This window comes from Pan paniscus, chromosome 8, assembly GCF_029289425.2.
Source record: "Pan paniscus chromosome 8, NHGRI_mPanPan1-v2.0_pri, whole genome shotgun sequence".
Lineage (NCBI taxonomy): Eukaryota > Metazoa > Chordata > Mammalia > Primates > Hominidae > Pan > Pan paniscus.
Window position 1 is genome coordinate 75,441,521 of NC_073257.2, and position 25,622 is coordinate 75,467,142.

At 37.7% G+C, this 25,622-nt stretch overlaps 1 protein-coding gene across 8 annotated transcripts in view; it reads right to left on the minus strand.

Annotated features, from left to right (window-relative positions):
- The window catches only part of JMJD1C (jumonji domain containing 1C), a 357,142-nt gene that overhangs the window by 89,261 nt on the left and 242,259 nt on the right, over nucleotides 1–25,622 (minus strand). For 5 of the 8 annotated variants that reach the window (XM_034930652.3, XM_063607433.1, XM_034930651.3 and 2 more), the window contains one exon: nucleotides 8,164–8,277. The exons of the other annotated variants lie outside the window; for them this stretch is intronic. Coding sequence is in view for 1 of the 5 variants with exons in the window: in XM_063607430.1 (XP_063463500.1) it covers nucleotides 8,164–8,277 (114 nt within the window). In the remaining 4 variants the exon portion in view is untranslated. Of the gene's footprint in view, nucleotides 1–8,163; nucleotides 8,278–25,622 lie in introns of those variants that run through there. 8 annotated transcript variants of the gene reach the window in all.

Consider the following 25,622-nt stretch of genomic DNA (forward strand, 5'->3'; position numbering starts at 1 on the left):
TTAAAAAACAAGGAAGTATATTGACTCTGCTTTAACTGCTGGTTCCTCTTTTCTTGTTGTCCATCCTACTATCGAGGCTTCAGCTTAGCTCTACTATTGCAAGCTGTCACTTTTGACTTGAAATGGAATAAAGCCAAATATTACAAAATAGCTGTTTCCTGTTCTGGCCTCGTCTCCTAGACCACCCCCAGGCTTTGCCTGCCCATGGATGCTCATCCTACCAAGCCAATAATCTACCAGTAGTCAGTTCATAGTTAAGTATTTTTAATACTTTTGGCACAGTATATATGCGACAACTGTTCTCATTTTACTGATTTTATGTCAACAAGGCACCTCTAAATTTTAATCAAATGTTAAAATGAAGGCAAAGTGAAATGGAAAAGGGAGATGCATATGAAAACTCAGGGAGTAACTGGGAATGTGTTCAACGCCTGTCAAAATATAATCCAGAAACAGATATAGAAAAAGAGAGTAGCCAGGTGCAGTGGCTTACACCTGTAATCCGAACACGTTGGGAGGCCGAGGTGGGAGGATTACTTGAGGTTAGGAGTTCGAGAACATCCTGGCCAACACTGGTGAAACCCTGTCTCTACTAAAAACACAAAAAATTAGCTGGGCGTGGTGGCTCGCACCTGTAGTCCCAGCTACTGAGGAGGCTGATGTGGGAGAATCACTTGAACCAGGGAGGTGGAGGTTGCAGTGAGCTGAGATCACTCCAGCCTGGGTGACAGAGTGAGACTTCATCTCAAAAAAAAAAAAAAAAAAGAAAAGAAAAGGAAAAAGAAAAAGAGAATAGAAAGTGCTGAGTAAGTACTATTAATCTAAATGATCCTGGTTTTCCAATTCTGCAGAACATCTGATTTGCATCTGGCACTCTAACTGAAAAGTTCTTTTAAGATAAACCTAGCTTTAGTTGAATGCCTCTTATCCTAAAGACTAAAATAATTAGGGCTTGATTCGTTTAATGTTGACCAGAAAAGGCTGTTTTTTCACCTTTAACAAGTTCACAGGGCTAGTGTACTCACTGCTACAAAGGTCATTTAGTCTAACTCTTTTATTTAATGCTTAGGGGACTTCTAGACCTTAGTATTATAGCTACAAAGTGTCTTCCCAGAGCCAAACAAAGAAAAATAATTTTGTACCTTATTGAATATCACTTCTACTTTCTGAGAGAAAAATAACTATCAGCAACAAGTAGAGTACATGACTTTCCCTGTGGAAAAAAGGTAAGGGTGTGCTGTAAAGGATACCACCACAATACAGTTTTGTAGTCATCTTTTCTAACATCATTTTCTTAAAATAATAGTTTAAGAAGTCACAATGAAATCTTACCTACTTATTCTTCATAAAAACTGGGAGAAGAAAAAAACACTACTACAAAAACGTGTTCTATTATACACTGTCTATGGGTTATATTGAGAGTTGAAAAAGTTTGTTTAGCACCAGCTGGAGAAAAAAATGCTAAGAGTTCTAGGGAAGACTAGTAAGAAAGATTGTTAGAAGTAAGCAGCAGATGGTGGCAGAGAAATAGTCAATGAGTGTGTGAATGGTAGGAAGAGAAAGGAGTTTCAAATATCCACCAAAAAGGTTTACGATACCATTTATGAAAAGGGAAATTTACAATATGTCTCTTATTGAGCAGTTTCTGTACTATAAACTCTTTACTGTATCATTTCATTTAATCTTCCTAACAACCCTGAGGTAGACAGTATTTACAGTTGAGGAAACCATTTATTCAGAGCAGCTGAGACTTTCCCAATGTGAACTAGCTAACAAATGGTAAAGGTAAAATTTGAAACTAAGTTTGCTTGAACTGATGTCAAAATTCATGCTCTTAACCATTATGCTATAATGAATCTCTAAAACAAAAGGTTCTAGTGAAGACCCAATCAATTAGCTGCTTCTGATATTTACAATAACCAACATGCCATTGTTACACAGATAATTTTGTTACTCTCCGGAGAACTGTGCTTAGTGATCTTTTCCTCTTTTGTCTGACCCCACACCATGTGTATCCAGCATTAATTCTATTCATAAACTCTCTTCTTTAGCTAGGCTGACATTCTACTGTCCCCTAAAATACTTCATCACCGATTATGCTGTTCCTCCTGGCAAATGTCTGGATTACCATTACCACCGCCACCACCAACCACCCCACCAACCCCACCTCATCCTTTCACTTACTTCTTTAACCATTTCAGTCTTTATTGACTTCTCCTATCTTTGTATTTCTGAAGTTTTTACTTCAGGCTCCTTAAATCCAGTCTACTTCAAGGAAGTCATTTTTTATGTCAGTTCTTATCATAGATTATAAACTTCTTGACAATAAGATAAAGATCATTACTTACAAGACTTTTATCAACTTTAAAAAATCATTAAACAACTAGCAGGGAGCCGTGAAATTGGTAAAAAGTAATGCTAGAGCAGTGACATGATACCACGAAAATGACAAATCTGAAAGGAACTGTAGGACAAAAATAATTATGGAGGTATACTAATAAATACTGTACCAGGTCAAATTCCCATTCGCACTATAGAAATGTTACATTTTTAAAACAATCTAAAGTGATCTGTCTGTACTATAAGCTGAAGTGAAGGTAAAGTTTGAAAAAGCAAGTCCCTTCTCCACCACACAAAGCACTGTAACAGCAAGTTCTGTTTACTTCTTTCTGTAAACTACTAGCAATATCATATTACCCTGAGAAATAAATCTGCTTATAAACAAACCTCCATCAACAAGATTTCAAACTTTGTCAGTGGACCACTTATGTCAAATATTTAATTCAACAAAGTACAACATTTGTCTAGTAACGACCAAACAACTGGTTAAATTGTTCACCTTGGCTGACTAATGGCTAAAATTTCACCTTATTTGCATTATTCCATCCTGGTTGTGAAGCAATTCCAAATGCCATAGGACAGTAACACAAATTTAGGAGAAAAAAAAAAATACATGTCTCTGGTACACTACTCCCTAAACTACTGCAAACTTACCCTAGGCAACGGTTTGAGCTATTTTTAGTAAAACAGATGTGTTGAGCAACAATTACCTTAGGGATATTCAGAAACCACAGCCAATAAATTTATATGATCAATGATGAAAGAAATATGGGTTAAAATGGATTCAAACTGGAAAAACTATCATTGAAAGACTACAGAAATAGATAAACAATCTGGCACAGTCCAGACACATTCATTTACTAGACAATGTGTGAGTCTTCTCTGGTTAAGTCTTTAAGCGATCTTTAGTCCAGGTACTAAGAAAATACTCAGGTTTGTTCTACCCATTCCCTTCAACCAGCAATTCACAGCACAACAGTACTGTATTTAGTATTTAGTAAAGTACTGTAGTTCAATGTCCATACTCTACAATGATAGAACTGTAGTATTAACAGTCTTATCTCCAAACTTTATCAGCTCATTATGATACAGAACTTTTTTTTTGAGACAGAGTTTCACTCTTATTGCCCAGGCTGGAGTGCAAGGGTGTGATCTCGGCTCACTGCAACCTCCACCTCCTGGGTTCAAGTGATTCTCTTGCCTCAGCCTCCAGAGTAGCTGGGATCCAGAACTTCTAATGGAATCATTCCTTCAGGTCTAGGATTTATGATTCTACCTTATTTTAGGGAAAACACCTCATTACTACAATGAATTTTAATATACTGTAAGATAAACATGTGGTATAATTTTGGACAACCACATTCCGTATCAAATCTCTAACGGTTTTAACTAGTGACCTTTGTTTTATTTCTTTATTACATTTAAAAGCAAAGAGGAATGTGATGCCTAAAAATACTGGACTAACAAGCCAGACCAAGCCAGGTTAGTTGGTATGAATCATGTACAACTTTCAGGTAAGAAATAATCTCTTTCATATCCTCTATGAAGCAACCCCAACCTGAAAACTGTAGGTGTGTGCACGGCCAGTAGCCAAAATCCATGATAAAATGATTTCAAAATCATGCTAAAAGCTAAATATTTCATTTCATTATCAAAATTTTTATGTGAATGTGATCAAAACTGTTATCAAAATTTAATGGAAAGTTTTTTTGAACTTCTATAATCATACTCCAAAGTAAAGCAACAATACCACAGAGATTATAGTAACAACAACAAAAAAAACTATTTTTTTTTTTTTGAGATGTAGTCACGCTCTGTTGCCCAGGCTAGAGTGCAGTGGCGCGGTCTCGGCTCACTGAAACCTCTGCCTCCCAGGTTCAAGCGATTCTCCTGCTTCAGCCTCCGAAGTAGCTGGGATTACAGGCGCCCGCCACCATGCCCAGTTAATTTTTTTTTGTATTTTTAGTAGAGACTGCATGTCACCATGTTGGCCAGGGTGGTCTCGAACTCCTGACCTCATGATCCGCCCGCCTCGGCTTCTCAAAGTGCTGGGATTACAGGCGTGAGCCACCGTGCCTGGCGTAACAAAAAACTATTAAAAGTACCTTTAAGAAGCAATAATTTATTTTCTCCTCCTTCTTCCCAGCTAGCTAAAAAACACAGTAGAATCTGCAGATTTCCCCACTGCTTCCTCTCCCTTTTCCCTTCCCCCCTACTTCAAAGAAAGTTAAGTGTAGCCAGGCATGATCAGGAAACCTAAAAGGAGGAAGTAGAAACTTATTTGTGTGCACAGGGAAGGAGAAAGCCACTTAACAATATCGGGGCCTGTTGTTTCAGTGGCCTAATTAATATATATCCATTATACTCTCTGAAAATGTTGGTTCAACTTCACTTTTTATAGTCATGTTTCTTTCCAAAATACTAAAAACTATAATATATAATGATTGCATCCTGGAACACCCAACTAAACGTCACCCAAAAATCTGACCAGTGCCGGGCGCAGTGGCTCACAACTGTATTCTCAGTACTTTTGGAGGCCAAGGCGGGGTGGATCATCTGAGGTCAGGAGTTCAAGACCAGCCTGGTCAACATGGCGAAAACCCATCTCTACTGAAAATACAAATATTAGCTGGGAGTGGTGGTGCACACCTGTAATCCCAGTTACTCAGGAGGATGAGGCAGAAGAATTTCTTGAAACCGGGAGGCGGAGGTTGCAGTGAGCTGAGATTGTGCCACAACACTCCAGCCTGAGCGACAGAAAAAAGAAGAAGAAGAAGAAGAAGAAGAAGAAGAAAAAAAGCTGACCAGGTTAACTAACTTAATACTTGCTATCTGATATTCAATACATTCAAATCATTCAGAGAAAAGAGTGGGCTTCAAACCAATGACTTAAAAGTGAAAGGACTTGTATTAATCCTGACTCATCTGTTTCCTAACCACTACCTTAGTTTATCATTCTGATTTAATGAAGAATAAGGCTGTGCAACTTGTAAAGGAAACTAAAGAAAAACATACTGCTACTGAATAAAATGCTGAGAAATCAAGGATAAAGGTGGTAGACTGGGAATTCCCACTGAAAACATTTAATTAGATTCACAGCAAAGCATCATTTCTGGAAATTTTAAAAACTTACATGTACCTACCACTCTAGACTAAAAAATAATATACACAAAGGCCATTTCCAAAGATAATTTTCCCCCACCTACTTAAAAAGTTTATAAAGGATAATTAGCATCCATATTAAGAAACTGCCTCATGAAATTTTAAAAAGTGAGAAAGAAATGAGCTCAATTAAAAAGCTTATTCAAGTGTACCCAAACTCCCCTTGACTTACAGAGGGTTACCCTAAGGTTGAGATAGGTCAAGGCACTATTTACAAAATTTATGCCAGCAACAGCTGCCATTTTAAGAAGCTAAGGAATTTAATGTACTGCTTGGACAACTGGTTAGAAAACAATCAATCTGGTATAGAGCCATTCTAATTACACGAACTCTAAATTTTTTTTTCTTTTTTCTAGAACATTTCTGTATTTCATAAGATTTATTTAAATAAATAAATTTAACCATCTTAGGTATCTGTAGTAAATTTTCATTCAAAATAAGATAAATGTCTATCATTTACACATGGGAGAAAATATTTTTATATTTATAACCTGATCTTATTAAAAAACCCTAACTATAAAAAATGCACATAGAAAAGCTCTGCTATAAACCAGCACTTAGTCTAAAATTCGTAAGAAATTCTAAAACTAAGGTATGCTAGATCCTAAATCAAGTGCTCTCATGTTAATTCCTACTGATTTCTTTGAACTCGGAATTCACATTTTTCAGAAACACAATGGTTAAAATGTCAAGTCAATCACTTCACTTCTGGAAGATATGGCATCCTTCTAGGCCAGAGGGTGACTTAGTATATACACTAGCAGAGCAGATTAAATAGCTTACTAACAGAGACAAACATACAATTCACTAAACTGCGTTAAGACTTTAGCTCTTATGCCTCTCAAACTGTTTTAAAAAAAGTTAGGGTACCCCCCCACTCTCCCCCAGCATATTCTTTCAATCATTGTAATTTTCAAAAACATGTCGAGTTTTAGGCCACCTGGCAAGAGTTTATTTTTAAAAGTAATTTCTACATAACGATTTCACTTCTCTAAACCAAATCCAAGCTGAAACTTGGTTCCAAAAGTGCTAATAATACAACCACAGAATTAAAACATTAAGATTTGGAAGGTTCCTTTGATTTCACCTAGATTCACCTACTCTTAACTCCCTCTAACTGACTGGGGGAAATGAAATGATAAGGTCTGTAGTAAACTAAATGGTATTCACAATTAACAAAATAAAACCCCAGGGAAAAGCTCCAACACCTCCACTATTAAACTGGGATTTGCTATGAAATAAATATTATAAACAAAGAACAAAAGCTAACAATACAAAAAAAGTAGGTCCTTTAAAGAAACAAGAAAAATCAAGTGGAAAGACAAGAGCACATCTATATAGACTTCAAAACATGAAATAATGTTTACACTAAATGAACTATCATCTCATTTTGGTGGACCTAATAGAACTATTCTAATTCCCTAAGTACTACAAATCCATGCACAACAAATAACTGCTCATTAACACAAGCTCTTGTTCTCTCCATGGAAATAATAGCTCTACATTTTATTTTTGAAAAACAGTAACAAGTCTGAAATAAAATAGTATTAACTTTTTACTCCATTAGAAAAAATGTAAACTGGTTCACTCATCCTTTCTTTCCATGCAATTACTGTATTATTTTAAAACATCTGAGTAAAAAGAAATCTATAATATATACATTTAATTCAACCTAAACTCTAAATATACAAATGAAGGCCAGGTGTGGTGGCTCACGCCTGTAATCCCAGCACTTTGGGAGGCCAAGGCGGGCAGACCACTTGAGGTCAGGAGTTCAAGACCAGTCTGGCCAACATTGTGAAACCCCATCTCTATTAAAAATACAAAAATTAGCTGGGCGTGGTGGTGTGTGCCTGTCATCCCAGCTGCTCTGGAGGCTGAGGCAGGAGCATTGCTTGAACCCAGGAGGCGGAAGTTGCAGTGAACCAAGAACGTGCCACTGCATTCCAGCCTGGGTGAAAGAGTGAGACTCCATCTCGGAAAAAAAAAAAAAAGAAAATACACACACACACACACACAATTCTGTGAGCTTTACTTATACCTGAAAAAATTAACTGGTAATTTCAACAATCTTAAAAAATATTTAGCTTAATACTTTTGATGAGTTTCTTTACATAATTAAAAGCTAATAGTCAACTGGAAAATGTTTTCCTAATTAAATGTATTTGTATTTAAATTGCAATAATGGAGAACTGAAATTTATAAATAAAATCATTCAATTACTGACAATCTAAAAAAATTTCCCCTTTAAAAAAAGAACTATTATGCTAAACTGATAGGTATACATAAACACTAATCTCATTTAATTATATTAATTTACCCAATTCTTAACGTTTAGCATTGAAGACAATTTATACTAATATTTAACCAATTATTTTCTAATAATGATTATTTAGAATGTCAGATACTTTATTTTGTTTACTTCTGTATTCCTTGCAACAGAACACTGCCTGGCTCATAGTAGGTTCTCAGTATATATTGTTAATTGAATTAATAAATCGTTTATCCTATAAGCAAAATCAACTGACTGCATTCATTGGGTTTTTCACACAACCAGAAGTTAGATGAAATGATATTTAAAGAATATTGTTTAAAGAATGTCTGAATATCAATAAAGTTTAATTAACCTTTAATTTTAAAAAGTAATCTAAAATTTCTTACCTGGTAGGGCTGAAAGGCACTATCTTCAGTTAAAAAATCCAGTTGCTTATCTACAAGGAATTCTACTGCAGTGACTGAACTGGGTATATTTCTTTCAACCAGAGGTTTGAAAGTCTGCCAAGAAAAAAAAAATTTCTAATGATAATTTTCTGGGTAGTATCCTGAAATTATGAAGGAACACACACCAATACAATGTACCAATGTCATTATCACTACAGAGTCTTAGGGTACCTAATATTAATTTTCATATTATAAACTAATGCTTTTATCTACACCATAAGGTATCTGTGTTTATTTAAAAGAAACAAACTAGATCTACATGTGATATGGGCATATTTGAGTATACTAAGTCCCAACTGTTTACTTTTAAAAAGGGATGTAATAAAATATGCATGTGTGTAAAAATGTCTGCTTAAAAAGAGAAATTGCTTTTGAAACAGTAAACTGGGTTGTAGAGCTATTTACCCCCACCTTTTTTTTTAACTGTATTATTTCTTATTAAAGACAGTAGTTATTATTTCATTCTTATTAAAGAGAGTAGTTATTATTTCAATGTACACTTTTTGTCTAGCTCATTCACATTAAGCAGGATTTTAAATGATCAGGAAGTATCTGGTCTTTTAACTCCACCCCTTGCACTCCCACCCCCGCCCCTGCACCAAGCACAGATAAAAATCCCGCAGCTTCGGTGAGAGAAGCATGGAGGAAGGGAGTAGAGAGAGTCCGGTAAGAAGTACTACACAAAACTCTACTTTGCAGTCAAATCCAAATCTCCACTCTTCTTTTAAAAAAAGTCAATCCAAGGTCATTTGATTCCTTTAAGAAGATACCTTTAACATATGAGATTTAACTCGTATCTTGGGTGGGGATGACAGGGACAGAGCCAGGGTAGGAAGAGGAAGGAAACAGGGATACAATGTATAAATTTCTTTATGACTATCACACTCACTTTCAAAGTAGATGAAGACTAAATAAAATACAAGTGTCTTATATTCATGGTACTGTTCTAAAAACTTGAAAATGAAAACAAAATTCCACCATTTTAAAAACACAGCTGCTTTACTATAAAAAATTTTTTTAACTGGAAAAAAGTTCGGAAAACAGAATAATCAACTCAATTTCTAAGTTACCTATATCACATGGAGAAATCTTTCTAGCTACAGGGTAATTTGTGTTAATATTTCCACACAAAACAAAGATTTTGGCATAGACAGTACAAATTACCAGGCATTTCAAAATCATTGTGTTTCCCCTTTCTCTTATTCTGTCTTAAAAAATATATAACATCTTGTTAATAACAATAAACATACTCCAGGGAAAAACTTCAAGATGTTTGGTTTGGAGTGGCTTTTAAGGAGTTAATTTCTATATTTAAGAAATTCCTAAGAGGAATTTCAGGTTGACTCACTGCAATCTGTAACAATGTTTCAAAGTTAAAAATTTAATATTAAATTTAAGCAAGTCTTATTTCTATGCTATCTACATCATGAAGTTACAAATAATATTTTAATTAAAAAACAGGAAAAATTATCTTATATTCTCACTTATTTTCGATATTTAAGATCAGAAAATCTAGTCACAGTAACATCCTCTCTCCCATATCCTAGGCTAACCTTTTAAGCACTCTATTATTTATCAAAATTACTATTATTTGGGTGAGAAATCACATTTTCAAAATAGAAAATCCTCACATTATTTAGCTGTTTCCTTCTACTGTTATCATTTAACACTTTTCAATTACACAAAATCCTATAGGATTTCATAAAATCCTATTTATTATTTTACTTAAGTGACAAAAAGTTTGTAAGAAATTCAAGAGCAATTATTGTATTTAGGCTTTAAAAGTGTCCACCACTACTTGACCAATTGACATGAAATATGTAACATAAACAGGGATATTCGGCTGATCCCTACTGTAAAAAATGTTTTTTCATATTATATCTCTGTCAGTTTAGTTTTTAAGTAAACTAGAAAACACTGGCATCTTCTCAAGAGGACTTTTAATCCTTGAACATTATCAAATGATCTATTTCTTTTCAAACAGTACCATATCAGGTCAACTCATGAAGGTTAACAAAAAGGTCCACAAAAGGTATTATCTAAGTGGCTAAAGATACAATTCAATTAAGTAGGATTTGAAAAAGAAGTAAAGTTCTCCTTCTGGAGTGCCTCTTTCTTACGCAAATAATACAGGTGGCTTGCATTTCCTATGAGACCTAGTCATTTTATAATATGAAAAACATTCTTCTGAAGAGAGCTCTCCTTTTCAAGGTAGGTCAGAGTTCTAAGGGTAAATTTCAACAAGCCGACCTATGATTTAAATTATTCTAAGTTAATTTGAAAAAAGGATTTCTAAGCTAAAAAAATTCTCACGTTTTAAGATGTCTCATTGAAAGCCAAGTAAAATTTGGCTACCAGAAATCTAAGAAAACTAGCTGACAATGATCAAATTTGAATACTCTTACAAGGACATGAGTACTTATAATCATTTACAAGTGGAAGTCCAAAGTATATCATGCTTCTTAAATAGCAAATAAAAAGTGCTGATAAATACTTTAATAGTATTTGTTAAAAGAAATGTTTCAATATTTATTAAATGAGAAACAGTGAATATGTGTGACTGCTCTACTTTAAGGAAAAATGAAAGGCAAACAACATATGAAGTGATATTAAAATACACCCCGGTTTTTTTAACTGGCAAAACAACCATGTTAAGTATTGCTAATTTTTGTATTAGTCTAGTACATTTCAAAGGAACATTATAAGTTTAAAAATAATAAAAAACATATTTAAATAAAAACAAATGGGTCCTACAGCTGGTATGATGAAATTTGTAGTAAATAGTTCATGGGTCTAGGTGCACTGGAATGTAAAGAAACTAGAACTCATGCATAACTAATTCAACACTCTAAAGATATATCATTCTATGAGTAACTTCCACAGCCTAAAGGGAAGCAATGAGCTAAAATCTGATGAAAGTCACAGTAGAATATGGCCCTAATCACAAAAGACTATCATTCAAATGCTCTAAAAAGCCTTTGAAAACCAAAATGAAAATTACTAACACTAAATGTTCAGTTGAAACAAAATGCTTTTTCAATTTTATTAATGGAGTGAGAGTTTTTTTTTAAGGTCATTTATCAGTGTTAAACATACTTTTTAAAAATAGTCTACGGCCAAAATAAATATAGTTGAGAGCCTGCATTTCTAGTAGGGCCTACCAAACTATAGGAAGAATGCTTAGAACAACTGTATCCTGTTTGGGGCTCCACGCTGCACCACATTCCATTCACATGAGGAAGACGCGAACAGATGAGCCCTCCCCGAAAAACATTTTTAAAATAAATCAGCTACAGCTCTTAAACACAACTCAGCTGCTCAAACAAACGATGTTAAAGCTCACCATTTCACATTTAACAGGAAATTCAAGGAGCTTATGTCTGCAGTCTTAGTTTCTAACAATCTCCGGTTAACAGTTAACAATTCCAAGTTAAAAAAAAAAAACAGGCTTATTAACTGCAAAAATACTAATATAAATCTCACCAAAGGTAAATACTAAAGCAGAAAACAACCTAAGCAACATTTTAGAAGTTAAGATTTAGTCTACCAAAAAAAAAAAAAAAAAAGGACTGGAGTGACTTGAAAGAACAAAGTCCAAATTCCCACCCAAGCAGGTCTATTGAAAAACACGATACTGTTAGAAAACAAGTTGGGGGTGGGGAAGGGAATAACCAAAAAAAAACCTTACAAAACAAATACCCCCACTTCCCTTGAAACACTAGTCTGAAAATCCTAATTTGAAGCACTTCTGCCATAATACTTTAAACAATTAAACTCGTTTTTTAACATTTACAGTTATTAAATTACTACAAACACAATAAACCTTTTTAAACAAATGAAAGTTAAAAATTCTTAAAACTAAAAACATTGAGGCCAGATCTTTTATAAAAGGCAGTGACCTTAATTTCTCAGGCTGAGAAGAAAAACCAAATGTAAATTAAGACAAAAGAAAAAGGAAGCAGAAAAATACAAACCGTACTTTGTTCTTGAGAATTTTAAAGTATCTTTAAATCTCAGAAATCCACAACAAGGCTTTAAAGGTCAGTAAGTATTTGCTGAAATTTCTATTTTGTTCTGGAAGAGTATCTAGTGTAAATACTTCTTTAGTCTTCAAAAATCACAGGCAAATGGCTCTCAAACCAAGCATTTCTGAGCTCACTTGCAGCGGCGTCATTGTATAGGAAGAAAAGCCAAGACCACAGAACGAAGCAGGAGCTGTAACCTAACAAGTCTCCAACGAGCAAATGACGATTTTCTGTCTGCTCTGGCTCAGCCCTGGCAGTGATGAGGATTACAACTCGCTCTTTGTCATCAGCACTGTGGTGTTAACGACTAAGAAATCCTGCAGCTGAAGCACTACTGCATCCTCCGATCTGGGTCAGGATAATTTCTCTCGAGGTCGCTTACATAACCAGTAAGATACTCCAAATAAAGAGAACAGCCATCCATCAGCTGGAGAAAGCCTTTCCCACTGTACTCTGTCTGCGTGGAAACACAGTGCAGTAGCTTCCAACAGTGCAGACACCCAAATGAGAACGAGTACTTGGCTTAGGGCACACTGAGAGAAGGGAAGAGGCGGTGCTCTGTAAACTGTAACTAATCCCCCGTCACAGGTGCTGATGGAGTCACTTCCAGCACGAGTCACATTACTAGTGATTACTCATTTGGCTGCGGCCATAGAGACTGGCTCATAATTTTAACAACAGACAAAGACAGACTAGTGGCGAGACTGAAAGCTCAAGTTTACTGTCTCCTTCATAAAGCAAATGCAAATACTAAGTTTTTGCTTTCCAGATTTACCAAGGTGAGAAAGTGCAGAAAAGAAATAACATGTGACTATCTCTCAAGTTGGTAAAAATAAAGCATCAAATATACTTTGTATGTTTTTGGACACGATTTATTTATTAGTATAACCATTTTGCCTTAAAAATATTAAAAACTTCAAAATAAATCAATTTAAAATATTTTTAGACAATGATCTCAACAATCTCATAGGCATTTTACTAAAAAAAAAACTGGTAATATTTATTTTGGTAGATTTGAAAATATTCCTCAACCATTTTCACTCATTACAAAAAACAACTTAACCTAGATAGTTCTAAGATACTTACAATTTGAAAGCATAAAATGCATTTCTCAGATGTGTTATATAATATAGTCTCTTAACATCTATCTAAATTCTAGAGTTCTGCTGTCTGATGTTGTCCAATATGGTAGTTACTAATCATATGTGTCAACTGAGCACCTGAAATGTAGTTAATCTGAATTGAGATGTGTGATGTACAAAATACACATTGAATATAAAAAAATTAAGATGTATCTCATGAATAATTTTATTTTGATATGCTAATATTTTGACATATTGGGTTAAATAAAATACTGTAAAATTAATACACCTATGTTAAAATTTTGATGTAAAGACTTAATTTAAAATCACACATGTAGCTCACATTTTATTTCTACTGGACAAGAATGCTCTAATAGTAAGTTCTCTATTTTTTGGAGGACGTAGTCTTGCTCTGTTACCCAGGCTGGAGCGCAGTGGCATGATCTCAACTCACTGCAACCTCCGCCTCCTGGGTTCAAGCGATTCTCCTCCCTCAGCCTCCCAAGTAGCTGGCATTACAGGGATGCACCACCAAGCCCAGCTAATTTTTGTAATTTTAGTAGACACAGGGTCTCACCACATTGGCCAGGCTGGTCTCAAAAACTCCTGACCTCAGGCTATCCACCCGCCTCGGCCTCCCAAAGTACTGGGATTACAGGTGTGAGCCACTGTGTCCAGCCTCTTCTTTTTTTTTTTGAGACAGGATTTTGCTCTGTTGCCCAGGCTAGAGTGCAGTGGCGCGATCTTGGCTCACTGCAATCTCTGGCTCCTGGGCTCAAGCGATCCTCCGACCTCAGCCTGCCATGTAGATGGGACTACAGGTGGGCATCACCATGCCTAGCTAACTCTTTGTATTTTTTGTAGAGACAGGGTTTCACCATGTTGTCCAGAATGGTCTGGAACTCCTGAACTTAAGCGATCCACCCACCTCGGTTTCCTAAAGTGCTGGGATTTCAGGCATGAGTCACCCTGACAGGCCTTATAGTAATTTCTCGTTTCATAGTGGTGACTTATGTGATGATATGAGACTGACTTTGGCTACTCAATAAATCAAAGAGCAGAGATGGAATGGGATATAAATTTGTGGCTCTATGTAAAACATCAGGTTATGTCTATTAATTTGTCAGTATAATTAAATTTTAACCTTTAGAGCATCCAGCGAAAATTTCCAAGTTTCTGACTTAGAGCAGGAAAGCTGGCCATATACTTAAGTCAATCACGCTTCGGCATTACAATTTAATTGAAATGGTTTCAGTTTTATTGTAGAAATTACATGATGAAAGAGGAATTATATATGGTAACATGCACTGAAACTTTAAAAATACACTTGTAGGTGCAAGAAAATATTTAATCTATTTTAAAAAGATGTATGTAAATAGTCTTTTTTTTCTTTTCTTTTTTTTTCTGAGAGAGAATCTCACTGTTGCCCAGGCTGGAGTACAGTGGCATGATCTCAGCTCACTGCAACCTCTGCCCCCGTGGGGATTCAAGCAATTCTCCTGCCTCAGCCTCCAGAGTAGCTGGGACTATAGACACGCGCCACCGTGCCCGGCTAATTTTTGTATTTTCAGTAGAGACAGGGGTGTCATCATGTTGACCAAGCTGGTTTCGGATCCCTGGCCTCAAGTGATCCACCCATCTCGGCCTCTCAAAGTGCTGGGATTACAGGCGTGAGCCACCATGCCCGGATGTAAATAGTCTTTTATTATAAATGTATCCCTATGGAGAAATCTCGATTTCAGTAAATCTAAAAACTCATGCTAATTAAAAAAAAATTTTTTGAGATAGAGTTTCGCTCATGTTGCTCAGGCTGGAGTGCAACGGTGTGATCTTGGCTCACTGCAACCACTGCCTCCTGGGTTCAAGCGATTCTCCTGCCTCAGCCTCCTGTATAGCTGGGATTACATGCATGCACCACAACACTTGGCTAATTTTGTATTCATACTGATGTTTTTTAAGTACCACATACATAATCCCTTTAAATCTACTCCAGAAGTATCAATTTCATTTCACAGAAATTATCAGGTTAGCTACTGAAAAGAGGCCGGGATCAGTGGTGGGTGGATCACTTGAGGTCAAGAGTTTCAGACCAGCCTGGCCATCATGGCAAACCCCGTTTGTACTAAAAATACAAAAATTAGCCAGGGCATGGTGGCGTACCTGTAGTCTCAGCTACTCTGGAGGCTGAGGCAGGAGAATTGTTTGAACCTGGGAGACGGAGGCTGCAGTGAGCCGAGATCATACCACTGCACTCTGGCCTGGGTGACAGAGCAAGACTCTGTCTCAAAAAAAAAAAAAAAAAAAGAACCAAGAAAAACTACCGAAAAGATATTTTCAATTTAGTATATGATGAACTTGCACTTATAAAAAGAATGAAAAAGAGATGGGCAATGATTAGCCTAAGACTGTGAGTAAAGTATGGCTTTATTTTACAGAACATATTGTGTAGAACATGCATGATCCAGAAGGTAACTTTATTTTTTTGAGATGGAGTTTTGCTCTTTTTTGCCCAGGCTGGAGTGCAATGGCACAATCTCGGCTCACTGCAACCTCTGCCTCCTGGGTTCAAGCAATTCTCCTGCCTCAGCCTCCCAAGTAGCTGGGATTACAGGTGCACGCCACCACGCCCAGCTAATTTTGTATTTTTAGTAGAGAAAGGGTTTCACCATGCTGACCAGGTTGGTCTCAAACTCCTGACCTCAGGTGATCCACCCGCCTCGGCCTCCCAAAGTTGCTGGGATTACAGGCATGAGCCACTGCTCCCAGCCAAGGTAACTTTAGAACGAAGTGTTTTTAATAATGTTGTCAAGTGGATATTAAATCGCATATAACCATCCTAATAATTCATTCATAATTAATCAGACATAAAATAAAAAGAATCTATGTAAATAAAAGAACTCACAATGTCATGTTACCAAACCAAAAAAAGCAAATGCTTAATACAGCTTAATATAACAAACTATCAAATTTTAAGTACTTTAGTACATTTCCCCAATTTATTGTACATTAGAAAATTTCACAGGATTTATCTCATAATGTTGCATAAACTCGAGTTTGTCTACACTATATGATATAGACTTAAAAACAGCTATTTTTGCTTCTCAAGTACTTCAGTCCCTTACAGAATCATATAGCACAAAGTACACTTAGCTAAACCATACAATTGCCTCACAAGTCATACATTCTTAGTAACACAAATGTACTAATTTTTAGTAAAATTAATGTAATTAACAATACTGAAAAACCAAACATTCATTTTTTAAAAGTATTTCACACTACATCATGGTTGAATTAAAATAAGACTGGCTTCTCCACTACTAAAAATACTATAGAATCAATTCTTGATGCAAAGGATGCAGAGTTACAACTAGTTGGTAATAATGAATGCCTTTTAAATATTTAAAATGGGCTTGACATACATATATTTAGAGACTGGGTCTCACTCTGTTGTCCAGGCCAGAGTGCAGTGGAGCTATCAGCTCACTGCAGCCTCAAACTCCTGGGGCTCAAGCCATCCTCCTGCCTCAGTCTCCTGAGCAGCTGGGACTACAAGTGCCACCACATCTGGCTAATATAAATATATTAATGTGACTGGTCTGGTATTAATTGGTCTGGTACTCTGGTAAATTTTTAACACAAACAAAAATAATGAAGTAATGACATAGAGAACCCACTTGGTATCAAGCATAAATTGCTAGCTTTTACTTCAAGTCTCCTTAATGCACTCCTGTTCTTATAACTCATTAGAGAATGGTAGATCCCACCTTTCACACATTTTAGTCCTTTAAATTGATTGTTCTTATGGCTTATACCTTCTTTACTAGACTGAGGTAAAAAGGTGAAAAGTTAATTTTTCTTTCTTTTTGTTGGGAGGTGAGGAGGGGAGTAAAAGGCCTTTTCTGGCTGCTAAACCAGGCTAGGGGAAGAGGAAACTACTCCAGTTACTGCCCAGAAATACACATCTCTAACTTCCTTCCTTTTTAGTTGGTTTCTAGGTTACAAGCTGAATATATCAACACAGGTCAGAAGGTAAACAGAGGCTAAAAGGAAGGCAACACTGCCTGCCTACCCAAAGAAAATCTGCTCCTTCCAGTAATGTGAGAATCTTATATGTACAATTTTAGGAGTTAAAATAAACAAAGATTTTGGTTCCATTTATCTTGGGCCATGAAAAGAATACATCTCTCATCTTTATACACGTGGAAGCCTAAACAAACCACTGGATTTTAAAAAATTATACAGACTCAAAAACAAAAAAGCAAAAAACTCTTACAAGTTCAATGATCTAGCAATATAAATATTTTTAAAGACATATGGGTGGAAAAAAAGATGAATAACAATAGTAGGAGGAATTCAACTTGATTGGCCTTACAAGAAAGCTGACTATAATTCATTAAAGTATTTTTCAATAAGCCATACTGTAAAATCTACGAAAATACATAAAAATGTAACTCCTACATCATTGTAATGTCCAAAGGATTAAGTTTTTAACAGTAGGTCATACGCAGTGGTTCACGCCTGTAATCCCAGCACTCTGGGAGGCGGAGGCAGGTGGATCACTTGAGCCCAAGAGTTTAGATCAGCCTGGGCAACATGGTGAAACCCTGTCTCTACAAAGAATAAATAAAAATAGCCAGGTGTGGTGGCACGCACCTGTGGTCCCAGCTACTCAGGAGGCTGAGGTGGGAGGATCGCTTCAGCCCAGGAGCCAGAGGTTGCAGGGAGCTGAGATTGTGCCACTGCACTCCAGTCTGGGTGACAGAGCGAGACTCAGTCTCAAAAAAAAAAAACAAAAAAGTTTTTAACATTAATAACTCCATGCAGATCTTCTAAGCAATGCAAAACTTGTGTATCACAGTTTCAAACCTTCAATAGTCTATGATTTCTACAAGGATTTCTAGTAGATATGGACCTTAAGACTTTTTTTAACTCTCCTATCTCCAGCAAACATTGTAGCACATTCATTCAATCAATACGTATAAAATGGCTTCTATGTGCAAGGCACCATGCTTTGGGCCAGGGTATGCAATAGTGAGGAAAAGACAACCAAATTCTTACCCTAGCAGAGTATTCAGTCTTTTATAAGAGAACGGAATACAGTAATCATACAAATCAAGCAGCAATCATACAAGCAGACATAGTGGCATGCCCCTGGAATCCCAGCTACTTAGAAAGTGAGCTGAGAGGATGGCTTGAGCCCAGGGAGTAGGAGACCAGCCTGGGCAACATAGCAAGATGCTGTCTCTAAAAATATAGGTATTTTTAAAAAAGAAATACAAAATTTAGTCCTATTACTTTAATGTTAGAAATACTCTCATTTTTACAGATAAAAAAATGGACACTCAAGAGTCTAAGTGACTTTGTTTGTCAAAAATCTTGTTTACAGAAGTGCTAGGACCAGAACTTGGATTTCCTAATTCACAGCTGAATGATTTTTACATCATAAGATGGTGTGAAAGCATTGTATTTATTTTCATGCTGGTTGGCATGGGTGGCAGAGAGCAAAGTGTTTTGCCATCTGCTGAATTAAACTTTAAACTTTGAACGCTGAATGGAGAAAAATGAAGCCTGTCTAGAAGAAACTGCAAAGTCACAAAGTACAAAGGAAAAGAAGTATGACATAAGTTTATGTATTTTTAATTTGCTTTACTGACATACGTCACCTTTCACAAAGGAGAAATAAGCAGGATTAGGAGGAAAAATCAATTCAACATAAAGGGTTTTTAAAGCTATGTTCAGAAAAAGACCATTGGGAAAGATGATAAAACACCAATATTTGGAAGAAAGAAAAGCTTATTTAATTACTTTTATTTCTGTCAAGAAAAAGTGATTTTACTATGGAAAATATGAACTAGAGATTAAAAAAAAACTAAAGATTAAATGATATGTAGAGGATCCTTTTTGTTTCCAAAAATAGTTTTCTTAACAAGTAACATAATTATATTTGAGAAAATTTGTAAAATAAATGCATGAAAAAGATCCCATATTCTTATCCTTAGTGAACCCAGCCAGTTAACTATTTAAATGCACTTTCAGCCCTTTTTTTCCTCACAACCATATTAGTTATCAACATTCAGGATACACACAAATTTTAAGTTGCTCATTTTATTTAATAATCTTCTCATGTTCTTACATTGCCATCATTTTAACGACTTAAAAAATAGGCATGAGTTTATTAAAGCATTAGTTTTATTATTCATTCTCTTAATGTTGAATGCTAAAGCTGCTTGCAATTTTGTATTATAAACAATACTATGAACATCTTCATGCTTTTAGTAATTAAAAATCATAGATTAAATTATATGTTAGAATACTAAATTGGTAGGTACAAGCTCAGAGCCATTAACTGGTAGTCTTTGAAAAAAATCATGGCATTGCCAAGACATTAGAGATAGGCAGTTGAGGCCGGGCACGGTGGCTCATACCTGTAATCCCAGCACTTTGGGAGGCCGAGGCGGGCAGATCACAAGGTCAGGAGATCGAGACCATCCTGGCTAACACAGTGAAACCCCGTCTCTACTAAAAATACAAAAAGTTAGCTGGGCGGGGTGGCGGGTGCCTGTAGTCCCAGCTACTCTGGAGGCTGAAGCAGGAGAATGGCGTGAACCTGGGAGGCGGAGCTTCCAGTGAGCCGAGACCCCGCCACTGCACTCCAGCCTGGGGGACAGAGTGAGATTCTGTCTCAAAAAAAAAAAAAAAAAGACCAGCCTGGCCAACATGGTGAAACCCCAACTCTACTAAAAATACAAAAATCAGCTGGACATGGTGGCAGGTGCCTGTGATCCCAGCTACTCAGGAGGCTGAGGCAGGCATGGGGATTACAGGTGCCCACCACCACTACGCCCCAGCTAATCTTTGTATTTTTAGTAGGGACAGGGATTCGCCATATTGGCCAGGGTGGTCTCCTGACCTCAGGTGATCCACCCTCCTCAACCTCCCAGTGCTGGGATTACAGACTTGAGCCATGGCACCCTGCCAGGAAACCAATTTTAATTACGTATGTAATTAACAGTAGTCCCACAAAATATGAGACTCACTGAAGAGTAAGATATTGAAGCTTATACAGCATCTGAAGCTATGGAAGGAATAGAAGCTTGGGGCTTTTTTTTTTTTGAGACAGAGTCTCGCTCTGTCGCCCAGGCTGGAGTGCAGTGGCAAGATCTCGGCTCATGAACTCCGCCTCCCGGGTTCATGCCATTCTCCTGCCTCAGCCTCCCAAGTAGCTGGGACTACGGGCACCCACCACCACGCCCAGCTAAGTTTTTGTATTTTTAGTAGAGACAGGGTTTCACCGTGTTAGCCAGGATGGTCTCGATCTCCTGACCTCGTGATCCGCCCGCCTCGGCCTCTCAAAGTGCTGGGATTACAGGCGTGAGCCACCGTGCCTGGCCAAAATAGTAATCTCTATTTTTTTATTTTTTTTAATCAATGTTGACCAGGTTGGCCTCGAATGTGTAGCCTCGCCTCCCCGAGTGCCAGGGCAACCGGCCTGAGCCACCGAGACTCCCAGAAGCTTGGGGCTTTTAAGGGTTGGTGTCTACACAAGTTATACAAAATGGAGTGAGAGGAGGAAATATATGATGAATAAAGATAGTCTTGTTATGCAGACTAAAGTCTCTCAGGTAATAACAGTTGTCTGCAGCAGCCCTTTCCCTGATACAGGTAACTTTTACTAAAGTAGATCTCCTTTATAGATGGGTAAATTTCTTTTACAAAAGGGCAGCTTTTCAGAATTACTCCTGTGTCTGCAGATTCTCAGAATAACTAGCTCAAAACATGGCAAAAAAAGATATTTTGGGGATGGTATACTCTGGTCTCTTATCAGAATATTTTGGGTGGGGTATCTTGAGCCAACAATGGATAATCAGTATAATGAAAATTTTTAAAATACAAATTGACCAAGTAAGAGCAAAATATATATATATATATATATATATATATATTTTTTTTTTTTTTTTTTTTTTGAGACAGAGTCTTGCTCTGTCTCCCAGGCTGGAGTGCAATCTTGTGATCTTGGCTCACTGAAACCTCTGCCTCTTGGGTTCAAGAGATTCTCCTGCCTCAGCCTCCCGAGTAGCTGGGATTACAGGTGTGCGCCACCACGCCTGTCTAACTTTTCTATTTTTAGTAGAGATGGGGTTTCGCCATGTTGGCCAGGCTGGTCTCCAACTACCTCAGGTTATCTCCCCACCTCGACCTCCCAAAGTGCTGGGATTACAGGCATTAGCCACTGCACCCAGCCTGCATTTTAATAAAAACAAAAGTTATTAGGTTAATAAGATTTGAAACTAAGCTTTAAGGAACTTGACTTAAACAAAACTTTTATCAAGACAACCTACAATAGGTAAGTCAATGAAATACAGGCTGGATGATAATTACATATCTGCAGTGGGTTAAAGAGTACTGATTAATAGGCCAGGCACAGTGGCTCACAGCTGTAATCCCAGCACTTTGGGAAGTTGAGGTAGGCAGATCACTTGAGGTTGGGAGTTTGAGACCAGCCTTACCAACATGGTAAAACCCTGTCTCTACTAAAAATACAACAATTAAAAGAGAATAATAATAATAATAATAATAAAATTAGCCAGGTGTGGTAGCGCATGCCTGTAGTCCCAGCTACTTGGGAGGCTGAGGCAGGAGAATCGCTTGAACCCAGGAGGCAAAGGCTGCAGTGAGCTGAGATTACGCCACTGCACTCTGGCCTGGGCGACAGATGAGACTCCGTCTCCAAAAAAATCAAAAGCAAGCAAACAAACAAACAAAAAAAAGAGTACTGATTAATAGTACTGTTGCCGAGCGTGTGATCCCAGCACCTTTAGGAGGCCGAAGTCGGGAGTTCAAGACCAGCCTGACCAACATGAAGAAATCCTGTCTCTACTAAAAATACAAAATTAGTCAGGCATGGTGACACATGCCTGTAATCCCAGCTACTTGGGAAGCTGAGGCAGGAGAATCGCTGGAACCCAGGAGGCAGAGGTTGCGGTGAGCTGATATTGTGCCATTGCACTCCAGCCTGGACAACAAGAGCAAAACTCCCATCTCAAAAAAAAAAAAAAAAAAATAGTACTGTTATTAACCTGTGATATGTTATTCATTCATTTCTGGTCTTATATACTCATTATCGCTTGAAAGCTATCTCTATTTTCAAATTAACAAATGACAGAATGGCTGGCTGCACACGGTAGCTCACGCCTATAATCCCAACACTTTGGGAGGCCGAGGCAGCTGGATCACCTGAGGTCAAGAGTTTTAGACTAGCCTGGCCAACATGGTGAAACCTCATCTCTACTAAAAATCCAAAAAATTCTCCAGGTGTGTTGGCGGGCGCCTGTAATCCCAGCTACTCAGGAGGCTGAGGCAGGAGAATCGCTTGAACCCACGAGGCAGAGGTTGCAGTGAGCCAAGACGGTGCCATTGCACTCCAGCCTGGGCAAAAGAGCAAAAACGTGGTCTCGAAACAAACAAAACAAATTATATAGTGATTTAAAAATATGTCTTATGATAAAAACAATCATGACCTAGATTTTAAAATGATCAAGAAAATCTGGATTTGTATCCATTGAAACAGAAAAAAAATTTTAAAAAGCTAAAATAAGGATTAACCTTAAATTTTAATAATGAAAAAATTTACCTACATTTAGGTTTAAAAACTCAAACTACTCAAGTAGAATGTACAGAAGCACTAGCTTCCTTGAAATGCATGTGAAAGAGGCCAGGGGCCAGGGGCTCACACCATAATCTCAGCACTTTGGTAGGGAGGCAAAGGTGGGAGGATTGCTTTGAGACAGTGAGACCATCTCTACCACAAAAAAAAATTTTTTTAATTAGCTGGGCATGGTGGCATGTGGCTGTAGTCCCAGCTACAAAGGAGGAGCACTTGAGCCCACGAAGTTAAGACTGTAGTGAGCCATGTTTGTGCCACTGTACTACAGTCTAGATGACAAAGCAAGACCCTGTCTCTAAATTAATTAATTAATTTATGTGAAAGAATCCTGAAGGGTTTGAAGACACTAAACCAATACATATTACATATACATTTTTAAATGGGAGTAGGGGGAATCAAAACTTGAATAGGCTGGACACGGTGGCTCACGCCTGTTTTCCCAGCACTTTGGGAGGCCGAAGTGGGTGATCACCTGAGGTCAGGAGCTCAAGACCAGCCTGGCCAACATGGTGAAACCCTGTCTCTACTAAAAATACAAAAACTACCTGGAGTGTGGTGGCACACACCTGTAGTCCCAGCTACTCAGGAGGCTGAGACAGGAGAATCACTTGAACCCGGGAGGCAGAGGTTGCAGTGAGCCGAGGTCATGCCACTGCACTCAAGTCTGGGTGACAGGGCGAGACTTCATATCAATTAAAAAAAAATTACAGAATAATAAGATCATTTGAAGGAATGCTAAATGTTTTGCCTGGGGAAGAGAAGAGGGGCAAATAATAAATATGTATGATTATTTAAAAAGTTAGTGTAGGCCACACGCGGTTGCTCACACCTGTAATCCCAGCACTTTGGGAGACTGTGGTGGACGGATCACAAGGTCAAGAGATTGAGACCATCCTGGCCAACATGGTGAAACCCGGTCTCTACTAAAAATACAAAAAAATTAGCTGGGTGTGGTGGAACGCACCTGTAGTCCCAGTTACTCGGGAGGCTGAGGCAGGAGAATAGCTTGAACCCAGGAAGCGGAGGTTGCAGTGAGACGAGATGGCATCACTGCACTCCAGCCTGGGCGACAAGAGTGAAACTCCCTTTCAAAAAAAGAAGATTCTGAATGAAAATTTGTCAAGTCGTCACTATAAGGAATACATTTCTGCCTCTGCCTGGGGATGGTTTATAAAATATTAAAGATTCTTTTCAATTCTAAGATTTTAATATTATCTTGTTCAATCTACTTAGTGTTTAAGAGCAAAGTACAGATAAATGTGATGAACCAAACTCTTCATAAACACTGCTACCACTTGTGTATATATAAAGAAGCATAAAATAAGTACTCCTGAATGTTTCATGTATTATTCACATGAACTGGCAGAATTAAAGGTAAAAAGTAACATCTCCCATTTTAAACTTCATAAAGTAAACCAAATAGGCTGTCCCGCTTGACAGAAATAAAACTACACAAGATGCTTGTGTGGCATGGGATCCATGGGATCCTTTACCTCTTTTTCTTTTCTTTTTTTTTTTTTTGAGACGGAGTCTTGCTGTGTCGCCCAGGATGGAGTGCAGTGGTGCGATGGGATTTCACCGTGTTAGCCAGCATGGTCTTGATCTCCTGACCTCGTGATTCACCGCCTCTGCCTTCCAAAGTGCTGGGATTACAGGTGTGAGCCACCACACCCGGCCTTTTTTTTTTTTTGAGATGGAGTCTCGCTCTGTCGCCCACGCTGAAGTGCAGTGGCGCGATCTCGGCTCACTGCAACCTCTGCTTCCCAGGTTCAAGCAATTCTCCCGCCTCAGCCTCCCTAGTAGCTGAGATTACAGGCACACGCCACCATGCCCGGCTAATTTTTCTGTTTTTTTTTTTTTTTTTTAGTAGAGATGGGGTTTCACCATGTCGGCCAGACTGGTTTTGAACTCCTGACCTTGTGATCTGCCCGTCTCGGCCTCCCAAAGTGCTATGATTACAGGCGTGAGCCACTGCGCCTGGCCTTTTTTTTTTTTTTTTGAGACGGAGTCTCGCTCTGTGGCCCAGGCTGGAGTGTAGTGGTGTGATCTCGGCTCACTGCGACCTCTGCCTCCCGGGTTCAAGCGGTTATCCTGCCTCAGCCTCCAGAGTAGCATGGACAATAGGTGCATGCCACCACACTTGGCTAACTTTTTGTATTTTTAGTAGACATGGAGTTTCACCATGTTAGCCAGGATGGTCTCGATCTCCTGACCTCGTAATCTACCACCTCGGCCTTCCAAAGTGCTGGGATTACAGGCATGAGCCACCACGCCCAGCCAATCCTTTACCTCTTGAGGATAAAAATTAAATATAATTCTGTGGGAATAAGAAATATTATACTATTAAATCAACTCAACCATAAAAGCAATGCTTGTGTTAAAATGTTAATACTCATAAAAATCACAGGAGAAACTGAGGTTAACCTAAAATAAAATGTCTTCAGTCTTGAGTCCTGTCAAGCACACCATCCTCAAGGAGTAGGACATATACGTTTGCATATGACTGATTTCCTGACCTTTTTTGGTCAAAAGCTAGTAATATGCATCTTCCAGTTTTTCCTAATCGTTTCATTGTTTGTCCTCTTAGAAACTTGAATAAGACACCTTTTTTGCACTGGTTTTGTTCAT